Here is a 15572-nt window from a genome sequence, read left to right on the forward strand (position 1 = left end):
GAAACAGATTTGGATGTTTTGCAAATCATTGAATGCCTTTATTTATTTGAGAACAGTGCAAAGACAACATAACAATAAACGCAGGAAAGACCAAAGAGCTGGTGGTGGATTTCAGAAGACACAAGCTCCCTCAACTCAACTTTATTTATAAAGCACTTTAAAACGACCACAGCTGGAACTTAGTGCTGTACATAAATAGACAAACAACGCAGGCATAAAAACAAGTAAAACACAGGATAATAAAACAATAGAAACAATACAACAATAAATAAAAACAAACCATAAAACACTAAAACAGGAGCAGAGTCTCATGCAGGGTTGAAAGCCAAGGAATAAAAATGGGTTTTAAGATGAGTTTTAAAAATGGACAGTGAGGAGTCTAATGTGGAGGGGAAGCTCATTCATAATTTTGAAGCAGCAACAGAAAAAGCTCTCTCCCCTCTGAGCTTCTGTTTGGACCTCGGTACCTCCAGGAGCAGCAGATCAGCTGACCTGAGGCACCGAGCACGAGCGTAGGGGTGAAGGAGCTCAGAGAGGTAAGGCGGGGCCAGACCATTTAAAGATTTAAGAACAAATAACAGAATCTTAAAATTATTATTATTATTATTTTTAGAACCTTTTATTTGATGAAACTGTGGGAGGAAAACCAAAAACTCAGAGATTCATTTAGAAGAAGTGACACACATATATATATTGAAACACATTTTGTTTTCACTCTGAAAAAATTAAGTTAAGAAGTTTTATTTTTTTGTTTTTGTTTTTATTTTTTTGAAACATTTGATGTTACTGTGGGAGGAAACCGAAGTTCTCGGAGTAAACCCATACCGATGGTTCTTTAGTTACGTTTGAAGAGGGAAGTGATGGGCTTGAATATACGTGTGAAGAACCTTTTGATGCCGCTGGTCTTCTTTGGGAAAAGCTGTTTAGTCAGAGTTTCCACCACTACCTCGTTCAATGACTGAGTCTGTGACAGCAGGCTCCTCCAGAGCAACGCATCACCTACCTTCTTAGACAGCTTCTTGGCAACCTTCTTGCAGATCTTCTTCAAGTTCACTGAACTTAAATCCACTTCAACTTCTGAGCCTCTTACCTCTGTCCAGAGCATGTTGGTCAACTTGGCTACGGTGGCTTTGTAGGCGCTGTGGGTCTTATCGATGGGGAGATCTTTCAGGATGGTGCGTGACAGCTCCAACACGATGATTTCACAGGTCAGTTGGTCCCAGTTTTGGAGTTTGGGGGTGTGAGGTGTAAATCGTTTGGGTACTGCACGCTCAGGTGTGGATTGTTGGGGTACTGCATGGTCAGATGTGGATCTTTGGGGTACTGCACACTGACATGTGGATGGTTGGGGTACTGCACACTCAGGTGTGGATCGTTGGGGTACTGCACACTGAGATGTGGATTGTTGGGGTACTGCATGTTTAGGTGTGGATCTTTGGGGTACTGCATGCTCAGGGGCGAATGTCGCGCTCTTCACTCTTTCGTCACTCTTAGGTGTGATGTCGATGAAAGTCTCCGTCTCTTCTTCCAGAGCACTCGTTTCTTCTGGCTGAATGCTCACAACCTTTGAGATCTCTTGAACAGCCATACTGATGTTTCCCTTCTTTCCTTTGCACTTTTGTACCTGCTGATTGAGCCAGTTCCTCATCCTCTTCATGAATCCCTCTACTTCTGTCCGGATCTCCACCTGAGACATTTCGTCATTGTCTTCTTCAGGCATCAGATGATCGGCCAGGGCTTCACTCAGCAACTCAGCATCACTATCATGCTTTCCACAAGAAATGTAGCTTGCAATCTTCTCAAACAGGCAATCCTCTTCTGAACGGCTCCCGGTTTCCAGAACTACCTTTGAGATCATGTCGTTCATGAGTTCATCAACACTGTCAAGAAAAATCTTCACTGATGGTTTCTCTTCTGTCTCTCTTTGACTTGAGGTTTCCTTGTCACTCAGTTTGGTCATCACGCTCAGGATAGACTCTCTGGCGTATTTTCTGACAAAGAGAGCCTTGATTTTTCTGGCGATCCTCTTCCTGAGTGATTTTTTGGTTGGTGTCACTGTCTTTGATTGGTCCTGTTGATTCAGTGTGCTAACCACATCCTGTTGAGAGCTATTTGTCAGGATCTCAACAATCTCTATTGCTAGTTCATCTGAATCCTGGGCAGATCTTGAATGAAGCTGCTCCATTTCTTTCCTTGAAATCACACCGTCTTCATCAACAGCAGCTATCTCTCTCCAATGTTCCTCCAAGATGGTCTTCACAGATATAACTGATTTAGTAATTGCATCGGCTTCAGACTCATCACTGCTTGTATCGTCTTGTTGAAGAGAAGTTACAGGGGTCTGTGTGACTGTCGGGACCTCCTCCTCCTTACACTGAGATGTGGACCTTTGGCTTGCCTTATTCTTAGGTGTGATGTCGGTCAAAGTGTCCGTCTCTTCTTCCAGAGCACTTGTTTCTTCTGGCTGAATGCTCACAACCTTAAAGATCTGTTTCACAGCCATACTGATGTTGCCCTTCTTTCCTTTACACTTTTGTACCTGCTGATTGAGCCAGTTCCTCATCCTCTTCATGAAACCCTCTACTTCTGTCCGGATCTCCACCTGAGACTTTACTTCATTGTCTTCTTCAGGCATCAGATGATCAGCCAGGGCTTCACTCAGCACCTCAGCATCACTATCATGCTCTCCGCTGGAAATGTAGCTAGCAAGTTTCTGAAACAGGCAAATTTTTGGTGATGTGCTTCTGTTTTCCAGAACTTTGTATGAGATCATGTCGTTCATGACTTCATCAACACTGTCAAGAAGAGTCTGCACTGATAATTCCTCTTCTGTCTCTCTTTCACTTGAGGTTTCCTTGTCACTCAGTTTGGTCGTCACGCTCAGGATAGACTGTCTGGCGTATTTTCTGACAAAGAGAGCCTTGATTTTGCTGGCGATCCTCTTCCTGAGTGATTTTTTGGTTGGTGTCACTGTCTTTGATTTGTCCTTTTGATTCAGTGTGCTAACCACATCCTGTTGAGAGCTATTTGTCAGGATCTCAACAATCTCTCTTGCTAGTTCCTCTGAATCCTGGGAGGATCTTGAATTAAGCAGCTCCATGTCTTCTTCTGTAATCAGACCGTCTCCAATAGCAGCAATATCTATCTGTTTTAAGTGTTCCTCCAAGATGGTCTTCACAGATATAACTGATGTAATAAATGTATTGGCTTCAGACTCAACACAGCTTGGTTTGTCTTGTTGCAGAGATGTTCCAGGGGTCTGTGTGACTGACATGACCTCCTCCTCCTCCTCTGTTTGAACAGATCTAACCTCTCCTTCATGCTCCTCCTCCTCCTCCTCCTCCTGCTCTTGCTCAGCCTTCTTTCTTGAAAGCATCTTTGACATTTTTGTCGCACATTTCCTCAAGATCTTCTTGAAATGTAAAGCCATCTTCCTTGCCATCCCCGGAGAAGTCTTGTGCTCCTCGACGTCTTCTCCATTGCGGCTTTGCGAGAGTTTGGAGTTGACTCTCTCTGTGACTCCTGCGACTAGAAGCTCCGTCATCTCCTGTGTGCCCGAGTAACGGATGTTACCTACGCCTTGCACCTCCGCCACAGTCTGTGTGACAATCTCACCCAGGTTACCCAGACGCTTGTACACTTCCTCCTCTGATACTTCAGGGCTCTTCTGGGCTCCTCTCTCTTCCTCTGTTAGCCTGTTCCTTAATAACTCCAGGAGAGATTTAGCAACAATCTCCAGGATATCCACAAACATATCTGTGAGGATAGTCTTTGTCTCCTCGTCTAAACGCCCCGTCTGCACTGTTTCCCATGTTCCTGACGTGATGCGGTCCAGGAACATGCAGACAACTGGGCGAAGTGTATTAATAGTGACCAGATTTGACTGTTGGTCCATCCTTTCTTGTTCTCTTGGTGTGTTCATTTCTATCTTTCTTTGTTGGCGATTAATTTCAACTTGAAAAACGCTGGTGACGTAAATACGGTCAGCTCTAAGTCCTGCTGGGTGAACTCTTGCAGTTTCTGAACCTGGTTTAAGTAGCTGGCTCAGGGTGCTGTCCTTTGATCTTCATGTGACTATGATGTCATATGTTCTTTATGACATCATAGTCACAGCGAGTTCCCCACCCTCAAAATTCCCTGTTACCGTGCCAACCAATCAAAACAACTCTATTACAGGTAAATATCTTCATGCAATTCAACAACATGTCACAAAATGTTCCTCAGTTATGGAGATTTGCTGCTTTTCCTCCACACAGGTTCACATTTTCATATCTTGCATGCTTTTAAGTGACATATTTATCAAATAAATAACACAAGTTCCTAAAAAAAACTTCACAGATTTGGATGTTTTGCAAATCATTGAATGCCTTTATTTATTTGAGAACAGTGCAAAGACAACATAACATCAACGCAGGAAAGACCAAAGAGCTGGTGGTGGATTTCAGAAGACACAAGCTCCCTCAACTCAACTTTATTTATAAAGCACTTTAAAACGACCACAGCTGGAACTTAGTGCTGTACATAAATAGACAAACAACGCAGGCATAAAAACAAGTAAAACACAGGATAATAAAACAATAGAAACAATACAACAATAAATAAAAACAAACCATAAAACACTAAAACAGGAGCAGAGTCTCCTGCAGGGTTGAAAGCCAAGGAATAAAAATGGGTTTTAAGATGAGTTTTAAAAATGGACAGTGAGGAGTCTAATGTGGAGGGGAAGCTCATTCCATAATTTTGGAGCAGCAACAGAAAAAGCTCGATCCCCTCTGAGGTTCTGTTTGGACCTCGGTACCTCCAGGAGCAGCAGATCAGCTGACCTGAGGCACCGAGCACAAGCGTAGGGGTGAAGGAGCTCAGAGAGGTAAGGCGGGGACAGACCATTTAAAGATTTAAGAACAAATAACAGAATCTTAAAATGGACTCTGAAGTGCACAGGGAGCCAGTGGAGGGAGGCCAGGATCGGAATAATGTGCTCCCTCTTACGTACTCCAGTTAAGAGACGAGCGGCTGCATTTTGCACCAACTGGAGACGTGCAAGGAGGACTGACTGACTCCAATATAAAATGCGTTACAGTAATCCAGCCCAGAAGTAATAAAGGCATGGATTACTGTCTCAAAGGGCTGCTGTGCAAGAAAAGGCTTCACCTTTGCCAGCTGCCTAAGCTGAAAAAAGCTGGACTTCACCACAGAGCTAATTTGACGATCCAATTTAAAATCACTGTCCATCTTAAAACCCAAGTTTGAGACTGTTGGCTTTAAATAATCTGCCAAAGGGCCCAAGTCAACAGGAGGGGGTTCACATGGACCACTGGGACCAAACGCCATCACTTCTGTCTTCTTTTCATTGAAATTTAAAAAGTTTAAAGCCATCCAGGCTTTGATGTCCTCCTCCCACACCAGTGAACATCCAGGGAACGGACATTGAGATTGTGAAATCTCACAAGTACCTGGGTGTTCATCTGAACAATAAACTGGACTGGTCAGACAACTGCAACGCACTCTACAAGATGGGACAAAGCAGACTCTTTCTGCTCAGGAGACTCAGGTCTTTTGGTGTGGAGGGGGCTCTTCTGAAGTCCCTCTTTGACTCTGTGGTGGCATCAGCCATCTTCTTTGGAGTGGTCTGCTGGGGAAGCAACATCTCTGCTGCTGACAGGAAGAAGCTGAACACACTGGTGAAGAAGGCCAGCTCTGTCCTGGGCTGCAGACTGGACCCTGTGGAGGTGGTGGCTGACAGGAGGATGATAGCAAAGCTATCTTCTCTGATGGTCAACACGTTACATCTCCTCCAGGAGACCATAGCAACACTGGGTAGCTGGTTCAGTGACAGACTTCTTCACCTGCGGTTTCTCACAGAGAGATACTGCAGGTCTTTTCTCCCTGCAGTGGTCAGACTCTATAAGCAATAACAATAACATCACCAAAACGGACTCAAGCTCAATATTTCCCCAATCCAGTTCATCCTTCTCTTCTTACATGTGCAGTACATCTTTCTACCCACCTTCCCAGTTCTGTTCTGTACATTGTTTATACCTCGGCTACAAGTCTGTGCACATTTTCACCGCCTCATTGGTTTTGGAAATATTTGTAAATTTACTTATCTAAATTGTTAAATAGTAAAAAAGAGCTTTCAAACTTAGGATCAAATTTCCTTCCTTCTTCTGTTTATTCCTTTATATTTCTTCATATTTTCAAAAGTGTTTATTTGAAAGTATATCTTTGTTTGTAAATTATCATGTTATATTTTGTGAAACAATGTTACAGCAGATACAACAAAAATGAATAAATGAATGTTTAAGTTGCCTAAGCTGAATTGACATTTATTTTTAGCCTGTTTGGGTCTTAAATTCAATTTTAAATAGAGTGCAGGAAACATGTATATATAATATAAATATAAATATAAACACGTGGTTTAAAAAAAGATATTGATGAATCATTTTGAATTAAAAGTGAATTTATTATTATTATTATTAAATGTATAATGTATTTTCATGCTGTTCTGCTCATCTGATTTAAACACAAATAGATGTTGAAAGTGTTAATTTTTAAATTAATGTGCAATAAAGAAGTACTTGGAAGTGTACTTCAAACACTGTTGATCCTTGATTTACAGAGAGCTAGACTACACCACACCACAAAATGCTGTGGTAGTGGACCGATGACACGAGGCATGAAATCAAAGAAGGGCTTCAGTGATTGGCTGTGAGGGAAACCATACAATAGTCATTTTGTTTGACCTGGGTAAAAAAAAGGAAGAAATCAATCAGATTTTCTTTCTTCCTTCTTGTATTCATTAATTTATTTTTCATTTGAAGTTTTAAATGTATTTATTTTAATGTAAATATTTTGTTTATTAATTACTTTATTTTATTTTGTGAAAAAAATGTTACAACAGATGAAATGAAAATGAATAAATGAAATTTTAAGTAAGTCTTAATATTGATATCTATACAGAAATGATTTAAAAATATAAATATTTTGATAATACATTTTGAATAAGAGGTGCATTTTTTGGGATGAAATGTATCTAAAATATTTTTTAAAGACATTATTATTATTATTATTATTATTAGTAGTAGTAGTAGTAGCAGTAGTAATAGTAGTATTAGTAGTATTAATATTATTATTAGTATTATTATTATTTTTAGAACCTTTTATACTCTTTTTTTAAATGTGATGAAACTGTGGGAGGAAAACCAAAATCTCAGAGATTCATTTAGAAGAAGTGACACACATATATAATAATTGTATTTATTTTAATGTAAATATTTTGTTTATTAATTACTTATTTTATTTTGTGAAAAAAATGTTACAACAGATAAAATGAAAATGAATAAATGAATTTTTAAGTTGCCTATATAAGTCTTAATATTGATTTACCATGTACATATATACACAGAAATGATTTAAAAATATAAATATTTTGATAATACATGTTGAATAAGAGGTGCATTTTTTATTTTTTTTTGCATTTTTATCTAAAATATTATTATTATGATTAGTAGTAGTAGTAGTAATAGCAGTAGTAGTAGTAGTATTATTATTATTATTATTCTTATTAGAACATTTTATACTTTTTTTTTCACATTTGATGAAACTGTGGGAGGAAAACCAAAAACTCAGAGATTCATTTAGAAGAAGTGACACACATATATATATTGAAACACATTTTGTTTTCACTATGAAAAAATTAAGTTTAGAAATTTTATTTTTTTTGTTTTTGTTTTTATTTTTTTGAAACATTTGATGTTACTGTGGGAGGAAACCGAAGTTCTCGGAGTAAACCCATACCGATGGTTCTTTAGTTACGTTTGAAGAGGGAAGTGATGGGCTTGAATATACGTGTGAAGAACCTTTTGATGCCGCTGGTCTTCTTTGGGAAAAGCTGTTTAGTCAGAGTTTCCACCACTACCTCGTTCAATGACTGAGTCTGTGACAGCAGGCTCCTCCAGAGCAACGAATCACCTACCTTCTTAGACAGCTTCTTGGCAACCTTCTTGCAGATCTTCTTCAAGTTCACTGAACTTAAATCCACTCCAACTTCTGAGCCTCTTACCTCTGTCCAGAGCATGTTGGTCAACTTGGCTACGGTGGCTTTGTAGGCGCTGTGGGTCTTATCGATGGGGAGATCTTTCAGGATGGTGCGTGACAGCTCCAACACGATGATTTCACAGGTCAGTTGGTCCCAGTTTTGGAGTTTGGGGGTGTGAGGTGTAAATCGTTTGGGTACTGCACGCTCAGGTGTTGATTGTTGGGGTACTGCATGGCCAGATGTGGATCTTTGGGGTACTGCACACTGACATGTGGATGGTTGGAGTACTGCACACTCAGGTGTGGATCGTTGGGGTACTGCACACTGAGATGTGGATTGTTGGGGTACTGCATGGTCAGGTGTGGATCTTTGGGGTACTGCATGCTCAGGGGCGAATGTCACGCTCTTCACTCTTTTGTCACTCTTAGGTGTGATGTCGATGAAAGTCTCCGTCTCTTCTTCCAGAGCACTCGTTTCTTCTAGCTGAATGCTCACAACCTTTGAGATCTCTTGAACAGCCATACTGATGTTGCCCTTCTTTCCTTTGCACTTTTGTACCTGCTGATTGAGCCAGTTCCTCATCCTCTTCATGAATCCCTCTACTTCTGTCCGGATCTCCACCTGAGACATTTCGTCATTGTCTTCTTCAGGCATCAGATGATCAGCCAGGGCTTCACTCAGCAACTCAGCATCACTATCATGCTCTCCACTAGAAATGTAGCTTGCAAGTTTCTCAAACAGGCAATCCTCTTCTGAACGGCTCCCGGTTTCCAGAACTACCTTTGAGATCATGTCGTTCATGAGTTCATCAACACTGTCAAGAAAAATCTTCACTGATGGTTTCTCTTCTGTCTCTCTTTGACTTGAGGTTTCCTCGTCACTCAGTTTGGTCATCACGCTCAGGATAGACTCTCTGGCGTATTTTCTGACAAAGAGAGCCTTGATTTTTCTGGCGATCCTCTTCCTGAGTGATTTTTTGGTTGGTGTCACTGTCTTTGATTTGTCCTGTTCATTCTGTGTGCTAACCACATCCTGTTGAGAGCTATTTGTCAGGATCTCAACAATCTCTATTGCTAGTTCATCTGAATCCTGGGCGGATCTTGAATGAAGCTGCTCCATTTCTTTCCTTGAAATCACACCGTCTTCATCAACAGCAGCTATCTCTCTCCAATGTTCCTCCAAGATGCTCTTCACAGATATAACTGATTTAGTAGTTGCATCGGCTTCAGACTCATCACTGCTTGTATCGTCTTGTTGAAGAGAAGTTACGGGGGTCTGTGTGACTGTCGGGACCTCCTCCTCCTTACACTGAGATGTGGACCTTTGGCTTGCCTTATTCTTAGGTGTGATGTCGGTTAAAGTGTCCGTCTCTTCTTCCAGAGCACTTGTTTCTTCTGGCTGAATGCTCACAACCTTAAAGATCTGTTTCACAGCCATACTGATGTTTCCCTTCTTCCTTTAGACTTTTGTACCTGCTGATTGAGCCAGTTCCTCATCCTCTTCATGAAACCATCTACTTCTGTCCGGATCTCCACCTGAGACTTTACTTCATTGTCTTCTTCAGGCATCAGATGATCAGCCAGGGCTTCACTCAGCAACTCAGCATCACTATCATGCTCTCCGCTGGAAATGTAGCTGGCAAGTTTCTGAAACAGGCAAATTTTTGGTGAACTGCTTCTGTTTCCCAGAACTTTGTATGAGATCATGTCGTTCATGACTTCATCAACACTGTCAAGAAGAGTCTCCACTGATAATTCCTCTTCTGTCTCTCTTTGACTTGAGGTTTCCTTGTCACTCAGTTTGGTCGTCACGCTCAGGATAGACTGTCTGGCGTATTTTCTGACAAAGAGAGCCTTGATTTTGCTGGCGATCCTCTTCCTGAGTGATTTTTTGGTTGGCGTCACTGTCTTTGATTTGTCCTGTTGATTCAGTGTGCTAACCACATCCTGTTGAGAGCTATTTGTCAGGATCTCAACAATCTCTCTTGCTAGTTCCTCTGAATCCTGGGAGGATCTTGAATTAAGCAACTCCATGGCTTCTTCTGTAATCAGACCGTCTCCAACAGCAGCAATATCTATCTGTCTCAAGTGTTCCTCCAAGATGGTCTTCACAGATATAACTGATGTAATAAATGTATTGGCTTCAGACTCAACACAGCTTGGTTTGTCTTGTTGCAGAGATGTTCCAGGGGTCTGTGTGACTGACATGACCTCCTCCTCCTCCTCTGTTTGAACAGATCTAACCTCTCCTTCATGCTCCTCCTCCTCCTCCTCCTCCTGCTCTTGCTCAGCCTTCTTTCTTGAAAGCATCTTTGACATTTTTGTCGCACATTTCCTCAAGATCTTCTTGAAATGTAAAGCCATCTTCTTTGCCATCCCTGGAGAAGTCTTGTGCTCCTCGACGTCTTCTCCGTTGCGGCTTTGCGAGAGTTTGGAGTTGACTCTCTCTGTGACTCCTGCGACTAGAAGCTCCGTCATCTCCTGTGTGCCCGAGTAACGGATGTTACCTACGCCTTGCACCTCCGCCACAGTCTGTGTGACAATCTCACCAAGGTTACCCAGACGCCTGTAGACTTCCTCCTCTGATACTTCAGGGCTCTTCTGGGCTCCTCTCTCTTCCTCTGTTAGCCTGTTCCTTAATAACTCCAGGAGAGATTTAGCAACAATCTCCAGGATATCCACAAACATATCTGTGAGGATAGTCTTTGTCTCCTCGTCTAAACGCCCCGTCTGCACTGTTTCCCATGTTCCTGACGTGATGCGGTCCAGGAACATGCAGACAACTGGGCGAAGTGTGTTAATAGTGACCAGATTTTACTGTTGGTCCATCCTTCTTGTTCTCTTGGTGTGTTCATTTCTATCTTTCTTTGTTGGCGATTAATTTCAACTTGAAAAACGCTGGTGACGTAAATACGGTCAGCTCTAAGTCCTGCTGGGTGAACTCTTGCAGTTTCTGAACCTGGTTTAAGTAGCTGGCTCAGGGTGCTGTCCTTTGATCTTCATGTGACTATGATGTCATATGTTCTTTATGACATCATAGTCACAGCGAGTTCCCCGCCCTCAAAATTCCCCGTTACCGTGCAACCAATCAAAACAACTCTATTACAGGTAAATATCTTCATGCAATTCAACAAATGTCACAAAATGTCCTCAGTTATGGAGATTTGCTGCTTTTCCTCCACACAGGTTCACATTTTCATATCTTGCATGCTTTTTAAGTGACATATTTATCAAATAAATAACCCAAGTTCCTAAAAAAACTTCATGCTGTTTAAAATGTTTAAGATAAAGAAACAGATTTGGATGTTTTGCAAATCATTGAATGCCTTTATTATTTGAGAACAGTGCAAAGACAACATAACATCAACGCAGGAAAGACCAAAGAGCTGGTGGTGGATTTCAGAAGACACAAGCTCCTCAACTCAACTTTATTTATAAAGCACTTTAAAACGACCCACAGCTGGAACTTTTAGTGCTGTACATAAATAGACAAACAACGCAGGCATAAAAAGAAGTAAAACACAGGATAATAAAACAATAAAAACAATACAACAATAAATAAAAACAAACCATAAAACACTAAAACAGGAGCAGAGTCTCATGCAGGGTTGAAAGCCAAGGAATAAAAATGGGTTTTAAGATGAGTTTTAAAATGGACAGGAGGAGTCTAATGTGGAGGGGAAGCCTCATTCATAATTTTGGGGCAGCAACAGAAAAAGCTCTCTCCCCTCTGAGCTTCCGTTTGGACCTCGGTACCTCCAGGAGCAGCAGATCAGCTGACCTGAGGCGCCGAGCACGAGCGTAGGGGTGAAGGAGCTCAGAGAGGTAAGGCGGGGCCAGACCATTTAAAGATTTAAGAACAAATAACAGAATCTTAAAATTATTATTATTATTATTATTTTTAGAACCTTTATTTGATGAAACTGTGGGAGGAAAACCAAAAACTCAGAGATTCATTTAGAAGAAGTGACACACATATATATATTGAAACACATTTTGTTTTCACTCTGAAAAAATTAAGTTAAGAAGTTTTATTTTTTTGTTTTTGTTTTATTTTTTTGAAACATTTGATGTTACTGTGGGAGGAAACCGAAGTTCTCGGAGTAAACCCATACCGCTGGTTCTTTAGTACGTTTGAAGAGGGAAGTGATGGGCTTGAATATACGTGTGAAGAACCTTTTGATGCCGCTGGTCTTCTTTGGGAAAAGCTGTTTAGTCAGAGTTTCCACCACCTACCTCGTTCAATGACTGAGTCTGTGACAGCAGGCTCCTCCAGAGCAACGCATCACCTACCTTCTTAGACAGCTCCTTGGCAACCTTCTTGCAGATCTTCTTCAAGTTCGCTGAACTTAAATCCACTTCAACTTCTGAGCCTCTTACCTCTGTCCAGAGCATGTTGGTCAACTTGGCTACGGTGGCTTTGTAGGCGCTGTGGGTCTTATCGATGGGGAGATCTTTCAGGATGGTGCGTGACAGCTCCAACACGATGATTTCACAGGTCAGTTGGTCCCAGTTTTGGAGTTTGGGGGTGTGAGGTGTAAATCGTTTGGGTACTGCACGCTCAGGTGTGGATTGTTGGGGTACTGCATGGTCAGATGTGGATCTTTGGGGTACTGCACACTGACATGTGGATGGTTGGGGTACTGCACACTCAGGTGTGGATCGTTGGGGTACTGCACACTGAGATGTGGATTGTTGGGGTACTGCATGGTCAGTGTGTGATCTTGGGGTACTGCATGCTCAGGGGCGAATGTCGCTCTTCACTCTTTTCACTCTTAGGTGTGATGTCGATGAAAGTCTCCGTCTCTTCTTCCAGAGCACTCGTTTCTTCTGGCTGAATGCTCACAACCTTTGAGATCTCTTGAACAGCCATACTGATGTTGCCCTTCTTTCCTTTGCACTTTTGTACCTGCTGATTGAGCCAGTTCCTCATCCTCTTCATGAATCCCTCTACTTCTGTCCGGATCTCCACCTGAGACATTTCGTCATTGTCTTCTTCAGGCATATGATCGCCAGGGCTTCACTCAGCAACTCAGCATCACTATCATGCTTTCCACAAGAAATGTAGCTTGCAATCTTCTCAAACAGGCAATCCTCTTCTGAACGGCTCCCGGTTTCCAGAACTACCTTTGAGATCATGTCGTTCATGAGTTCATCAACACTGTCAAGAAAAATCTTCACTGATGGTTTCTCTTCTGTCTCTCTTTGACTTGAGGTTTCCTTGTCACTCAGTTTGGTCATCACGCTCAGGATAGACTCTCTGGCGTATTTTCTGACAAAGAGAGCCTTGATTTTTCTGGCGATCCTCTTCCTGAGTGATTTTTTGGTTGGTGTCACTGTCTTTGATTTGTCCTGTTCATTCTGTGCTAACCACATCCTGTTGAGAGCTATTTGTCAGGATCTCAACAATCTCTATTGCTAGTTCATCTGAATCCTGGGCATCTTGAATGAAGCTGCTCCATTTCTTTCCTTGAAATCACACCGTCTTCATCAACAGCAGCTATCTCTCTCCAATGTTCCTCCAAGATGCTCTTCACAGATATAACTGATTTAGTAATTGCATCGGCTTCAGATTCATCACTGCTTGTATCGTCTTGTTGAAGAGAAGTTACAGGGGTCTGCGTGTCTGTCGGGACCTCCTCCTCCTTACACTGAGATGTGGACCTTTGGCTTGCCTTATTCTTAGGTGTGATGTCGGTTAAAGTGTCCGTCTCTTCTTCCAGAGCACTTGTTTCTTCTGGCTGAATGCTCACAACCTTAAAGATCTGTTTCACAGCCATACTGATGTTGCCCTTCTTTCCTTTACACTTTTGTACCTGCTGATTGAGCCAGTTCCTCATCCTCTTCATGAAACCATCTACTTCTGTCCGGATCTCCACCTGAGACTTTACTTCATTGTCTTCTTCAGGCAGATGATCAGCCAGGGCTTCACTCAGCAACTCAGCATCACTATCATGCTCTCCGCTGGAAATGTAGCTGCAAGTTTCTGAAACAGGCAAATTTTTGGTGAACTGCTTCTGTTTTCCAGAACTTTGTATGAGATCATGTCGTTCATGACTTCATCAACACTGTCAAGAAGAGTCTCCACTGATAATTCCTCTTCTGTCTCTCTTTCACTTGAGGTTTCCTTGTCACTCAGTTTGGTCGTCACGCTCAGGATAGACTGTCTGGCGTATTTTCTGACAAAGAGAGCCTTGATTTTGCTGGCGATCCTCTTCCTGAGTGATTTTTTGGTTGTGTCACTGTCTTTGATTTGTCCTGTTGATTCAGTGTGCTAACCACATCCTGTTGAGAGCTATTTGTCAGGATCTCAACAATCTCTCTTGCTAGTTCCTCTGAATCCTGGGAGGATCTTGAATTAAGCAGCTCCATGTCTTCTTCTGTAATCAGACCGTCTCCAAACAGCAATATCTATCTGTCTCAAGTGTTCCTCCAAGATGGTCTTCACAGATATAACTGATGTAATAAATGTATTGGCTTCAGACTCAACACAGCTTGGTTTGTCTTGTTGCAGAGATGTTCCAGGGGTCTGTGTGACTGACATGACCCCTCCTCCTCCTCTGTTTGAACAGATCTAACCTCTCCTTCATGCTCCTCCTCCTCCTCCTCCTCCTGCTCTTGCTGCCCCTCTCTTGAAAGCATCTTTGACATTTTTGTCGCACATTTCCTCAAGATCTTCTTGAAATGTAAAGCCATCTTCCTTGCCATCCCCGGAGAAGTCTTGTGCTCCTCGACGTCTTCTCCGTTGCGGCTTTGCGAGAGTTTGGAGTTGACTCTCTCTGTGACTCCTGCGACTAGAAGCTCCGTCATCTCCTGTGTGCCCGAGTAACGGATGTTACCTACGCCTTGCACCTCCGCCACAGTCTGTGTGACAATCTCACCCAGGTTACCCAGACGCTTGTACACTTCCTCCTCTGATACTTCAGGGCTCTTCTGGGCTCCTCTCTCTTCCTCTGTTAGCCTGTTCCTTAATACTCCAGAGAGATTTAGCAACAATCTCCAGGATATCCACAAACATATCTGTGAGGATAGTCTTTGTCTCCTCGTCTAAACGCCCCGTCTGCACTGTTTCCCATGTTCCTGACGTGATGCGGTCCAGAACATGCAGACAACTGGGCGAAGTGTGTTATACCAGATTTGACTGTTGGTCCATCCTTTCTTGTTCTCTTGGTGTGTTCATTTCTATCTTTCTTTGTTGGCGATTAATTTCAACTTGAAAAACGCTGGTGACGTAAATACGGTCAGCTCTAAGTCCTGCTGGGTGAACTCTTGCAGTTTCTGAACCTGGTTTAAGTAGCTGGCTCAGGGTGCTGTCCTTTGATCTTCATGTGACTATGATGTCATATGTTCTTTATGACATCATAGTCACAGCGAGTTCCCCACCCTCAAAATTCCCTTTACCGTGCCAACCAATCAAACAACTCTATTACAGGTAAATATCTTCATGCAATTCAACAACATGTCACAAATGTTCCTCAGTTATGGAGATTTGCTGCTTTTTTCCTCCACACAGGTTCACATTTTCATATCTTGCA

At 42.1% G+C, this 15572-nt stretch overlaps 1 protein-coding gene across 1 annotated transcript; it reads right to left on the minus strand.

Moving 5' to 3' along the window:
* Nucleotides 1-725: 725 nt before the first annotated feature.
* LOC117808511 (DNA ligase 1-like) lies at nt 726-15349 on the minus strand. Its single transcript, XM_034678243.1, has 2 exons — nt 15170-15349; nt 726-3874 (listed from the first exon to the last, which is right to left on the minus strand). Exons 1-2 carry the CDS (start codon nt 15215-15217, stop codon nt 836-838), a joined length of 3087 nt encoding a protein of 1028 aa, XP_034534134.1. The 5' UTR covers nt 15218-15349; the 3' UTR covers nt 726-835.
* Nucleotides 15350-15572: the final 223 nt, after the last annotated feature.

This window comes from Notolabrus celidotus, unplaced genomic scaffold (genome assembly GCF_009762535.1).
Source record: "Notolabrus celidotus isolate fNotCel1 unplaced genomic scaffold, fNotCel1.pri scaffold_114A_arrow_ctg1, whole genome shotgun sequence".
NCBI lineage: Eukaryota > Metazoa > Chordata > Actinopteri > Labriformes > Labridae > Notolabrus > Notolabrus celidotus.